Source organism: Vespa crabro, chromosome 20 (genome assembly GCF_910589235.1).
Source record: "Vespa crabro chromosome 20, iyVesCrab1.2, whole genome shotgun sequence".
NCBI lineage: Eukaryota > Metazoa > Arthropoda > Insecta > Hymenoptera > Vespidae > Vespa > Vespa crabro.
This window is the reverse complement of record NC_060974.1, coordinates 5,394-10,724: the sequence shown is the minus strand read 5'-3', so window position 1 is coordinate 10,724 and position 5,331 is coordinate 5,394. Positions and strand designations below refer to the sequence as shown.

General features: G+C 40.9%; 1 protein-coding gene across 1 annotated transcript; it reads right to left on the bottom strand.

Moving 5' to 3' along the window:
- Window positions 1-2,151: 2,151 nt before the first annotated feature.
- Window positions 2,152-2,568, bottom strand: LOC124431195. The gene has a single exon (XM_046978782.1). It carries the CDS (start codon window positions 2,566-2,568, stop codon window positions 2,152-2,154), a length of 417 nt encoding a protein of 138 aa, XP_046834738.1.
- Between the last annotated feature and the right edge of the window lie 2,763 nt (window positions 2,569-5,331).

Genomic DNA, 5,331 nt, shown 5'->3' with positions numbered 1-5,331 from the left:
TAATAACGAGAATAGTGATAATAACGATAGTAATAATAATATTAATATCAATATTATCACTTCAAACCATAATAATAATAACGTTATTAATTATTATATCGATAATAACGATAATAATATTAACCTTAATAACGATAATAACGATAATAATGATAATGACCATAATAATAATAATATTAAAAACAATAATAACAATTATGACTATAAAATACTAATAAAAACAATGATAATAATGATAACAATAATGACGAAAAGACGAGAAAAACGAAAATAATAATAAGTAAGTATAATTACGATTATAACGTAAATAGTAATTATAATAATGACAATAATAACGTTAACAATAATAATTGGAATAACAATAATTGCGATAATAGCAATGATAACGATAATACAGAGAATAATAATAATAATAATAATAATAATATCAAAAATAACAAATTAGCAGTAAAAACGATAATAACATTAATAATAGTAACAATAATAACACTAATAGTCATAATAACAGTAATGATAATATCAATAATTACAATAATAACGATATTAGTAATAATAATAATATCGATAAAAACGTTAATAACGATAATAATAACAATAATAACGATAATAACGATAAAAATAATAACAATATTAACGACAATAACGATGATAACAATAATAATATTATTAATGATAATAATAATAATAAAGATAATAACGATAACCGTAATATTGATAAAAACGATAGTAACGATAAATACAATAATAATATTAAAAATAATAGCGATAATAACGATGATAATTATAATAACGATAATAATATTAATAATAATAATAACAATAATAACGGTAAGAAGGAAAATAACGATAATAATATTAATAATGTCGATAATAACGATAATAAAGAAAACAAAAATAAAATTAATAACGATAATAACGGTAATAACGAAAATATTAATAATAATAGCAATAATAACGATTATGGCGTTAATAACGATAATAATAATAACCCAATAATAACGATAATAACGATAATAACGACAATAACGATAATAAAGATAATATCGATAATAACGATAATAACATTAATGACAAAAATATTTATAATAACGATAATAACAATAATAAAGATAATAAAAATAATATTATTATCAATAATAACAATAATAACGTTAATTATAGTAATATTATAAACAATAATGATGATAATAATGATAATAACGATAATAACGAAAATAATAAAAATAATAATAATAATAACAGTAATTACAATAATAGCGATTATAAGGATAATAATAATATTAATAACAATAATAACGATAATAACCATAATAACGATAATAATAATAAGTATCATACCAATAATAACAATAATAACGATATTAACGGTAATAAATATAGTAACGATAGAAATAATAATAATATTACCGATAATAACGATAATAATAATAATAATATTAATAATAATAATAATAATAATAATAATAATAATAATAATAATAATAACTATAATAATAATAATAACTATAATAATAATAATAACGATAAAAACAATAATAACAATAACAATAATAACGTTGATAACGATAATATCGATAATAACCGTTGGAATAGGCATTACCTACTAAACTCATTTCCATCCTAATGGCATAGTGAAACCATCCAGGAACCGTCATATGACATTACTTCGGGATGGCGCCACTACATCATGTCCCATAAATTCGACTCCATCAATTCGGCTGTACGTGGCAGGAATCTGGAGCAAATTTGGTGGCACGTCTATGGGCCGCCCATATCATTCTATTCTTTACGTACGATTGCCCTCACGCAGCAGGCAACCCTGTTCCACTGCTTATGCCCTCGCAGCATTTTCTCGACAATGTTGTCCGGCGAGAAGTCTCCGAGCTCCTGCTCCAGGGCAAATCGTTCGGCGCTCCACCGTGCACATATAAAGAATGTGTGGTGGTCGTCGTCAACGGTTGAGTCGCCATAGGGGCAGTTGCCATCTGCTGCTTTCCTCATCTTTGCGAATTAGGAGCGGAATAATCCATGTCCAGTCAGGAATTTGGTGAGGTAGAAATCTACCTCTCCCGCCTCCTGGTTTATCCAGATCTCTAGTCGACAGATGAGTCGGGCAGTCCATCTGCCCCTAGTTTCCTGCTCCCATCTGCTTTACCAGATCTCGATGCTGGTAGACCTGGAGAGCCTTGATGCCTCCTCCTTACCCAAAACGGACCTCTGCTGGTGGACGAATTGTCTCTCCCAGGCTAGAAGATCTATCGGAATTACTCCCGCGACCACTACCACAGCGGATTCAGAGACCGTGCAGTAGGACGACGCGATTCGGTGAGCGCCCCACCTCTGTACCGCGGCTATGCGCTTGCGATATTTCTCCTTTCGCAGCGCCTTGGCCCATATTTCTACGCCGTACAGCATGACTGCGTCGGCGGCACAAATATTTATTAGCCTAGTGCATGGCCGGGGGTCGTTGACATAGGCCATGAGTGTGCCCAGCGTGGCTACAACTATTGCCGCCTTGTCAGCCGCCCTTATTATATGCTCTCCGTAATTCAGTTTGCAATTGAGCATCACTCCTACAGTGAAGCTGCGCAAGGTGTTGAAGCGCTTCTTCGTTAAAAGCACGATCTCTGTTTTCTATGCTGCTAAGGATAGCCCGTGCTCTTCCATCCAGGAGATGACTCTGCGCATGACATGGTTGAGCAGCAGCTGTGCCCCCTCCGTGTCTCTTGTAGTTATGAAAACTGGAATGTCATCTGCATACTCAACCAAGAAAGCACCATCAGGAATGCCATACGTAGGATACCGTCATAGAATATATTCCAGATATCCGGTCCTAGTATGGAGCCCTGAGTTGCCCCCTATGACAATTCCAAGCTTCTTGGACCATCGCCAGTATTGTATTCTAGAAAGCACTCGTTCAGGTAATCCCCAAGAATTCGGAGTAGGTATCCCGGAACTCTGAAATTACGTTCGAGCGCTTCCATGGCCAAGTCCCACCTGACGGAGTTGAAGGCATTTCTCACGTCTAAGGTGGCCAGCAGACACAAAGAGCGGGAATGGTGATTCCTGGGCACGGCCATTTTTGCGGCCGTGACAACCTCCAGAACTGCGTGGGTGGTGGAGAGGCCGGATCGAAATCAATACTGTCGGGCAGCGAGATCCCCTGCTGCCCTCACGGCTGCGTGCAACCGTGGCCTAAGCTGCTTCTCCAGGCTTGCCAGCCGTATCGAGCATACAGATAGGCCTGAATGACGAATGCATCTGCTGGACCCTTGCCCTTACTGATGAGCACAAGCCTCGCTTTCTGCCACGGGACGGGGAAGATGCCTTCACTGAGGCACATGATGTACATGTTTAACAAGAGCTCAGGATAACTCTGCGCGATGACTTTAATTATTTCCGCTGGAAGTCCGTCAGGATCTGTAGCTTTCTTGTTCCGCTTAAAAGATGCGGCCCTAAGTAGCTCTTCTTCCGTAAATTGTGGCGCCTCTGTTATGCCAGACGCAGCCATGATTATCTCTGTCTTCGGCTGTGACGAGAACAGAGTATGCACGATGTATTCTAACGTCCTCGCGTCCTGAGGGATTCCTTGCATTCGAGTCCTCAGCTTGCGAGAAACGATCTGATACCCTAATCCCCACGGATTCTGATTGTTTTACAGGCAAGGCTCCTTCCAGCACCATCTTTGACTGGCCTTGATGGCCCACCTAAAAAGCGTTTTGGGCGCTTGATACTATCCAGACAAAGGAGCAGCGTCAAGTTCGCGTCCCTTCGCTCGTTGTACCAATCGGCGAAGCATTAAGCACTTCTTACGAAAATCTGCGATCTCGTTCGTCCACCAGTAAGCAGTACGCCTCTGCAGTTTCGTGGTCTTCTTTGGCACCGCTATCGCGCAAGCCTTTTGGATGAGCTGCATAGTTGCTGCAGCAATCATCCTGGCTTGCGCTGGTGGCGATAGACTCGCGGAAGCAATTTGAAGGGATCTCCAACCTTCTTCTATGACCGAAGAAACCCTCTCACGATCCATTTTTGCAATATTCCACCGTGGGGGTCTTTCTGGTATTGTCACGGCTGGCCTCCTATCGTGTACATCGAAGAGGATGTACTGATGGTCGCTCCTGATATAATCCTCAATTACCCGCCAGCCTGCGACCCTTGCTACAAGTTGTTCGTTGACTAAAGAGACGTCCGGGATCGTCTCTCTGTAGCCAGGCCTACGGAATGTTTTTGTCGAGCCTGAGTTGAGTACTGATAGCTCTAGTCTCGACGCCAACTCCATGATTCGTCTTCCTCTGGAGTCCGACCTGGCCTCCCCCCATTTGAGAGTTTTGGCATTGAGGTCTCCAGCCACACTGAGATCCCCTTGCATTTCCCGCAGCGCGTCTTCCAGATCGTCCAGTTTGGTCTGGAAGTCGTCTATCCGGCCGTTCGGGGTGAGATATACACTGTCATAAGTCCTCGAGTTGTGTCTCACCCAAACGAATCTGCATGCGGATCCTTGATCCGACTCATGTAAATGTCGGGGATCTGGGATCCAAATGGCCGCGGTGACAAATTTGTCTGCGTACCATCCGAATCCTGCTGTGTCCTGGTACTGTTCCCTGATTAAAACGATATCAGTTTGTTTCTCTTGGCAGAGCTGGTTTAGAAGGAGGTGCAAGGTCCTGCTCATATTGAGATTACCCTGAAGTACCCTCATCCTGTTGTCCTTTTGTTGGCTGTTGCATGGGCCTCCTGGAAAGCTTTGCAGACCCTTCATCCCGCCAGATGCTTCTTAGGTTCATCAACGCTATTGGACCACAACAAACAAGTAGGATCGCTGACCTTGCATTCTTCGAACTTGTGCTCCGTGGCGACGCAAAAATTTCAAAACTTACTGCGATCTTGGCCCATGCACGAGGCGTTATATTGACCATAGTCGAGACAGCGGTAGCATCGCCTCACTTCTGCTCTTCGCCTGACCCTGCAGCTAACGAAGCCGACCAGCACTCGGCCCTCCTTTAAAAGCTTCGCAGCTGCTTCCTCTTATAGTCTGACGAGAGCCAGGCGTTTTTGTCTCCCGTTGGGGTTCGTCAATTTAAACTCTAGTTTCCCCGCGTAGTCTGGCATGATCCTCTTTAGGGTCTCCTCGACTTCCTCCACCGATGTGAAGCAATCGCAGTTCCGTACTTCCAGCGCAGCTTTAGGGACCAGTTCCGTGATGTTGCTCGTTTCTCCTACTTCTTTCCTGACGGTTTCTGCAAATGAGACCCTAATATGCGCTGTGGTCTTCTTAAGTTCGAGGAGAACTCCTCCAATTCTGGTCTGACGGAACGATCTAACATCTAGCCC

Excerpts from the sequence above, each read along its gene's own strand:
- LOC124431195 (XM_046978782.1), bottom strand. The coding sequence starts at position 2,568 with ATGCTCAATTGCAAACTGAATTACGGAGAGCATATAATAAGGGCGGCT.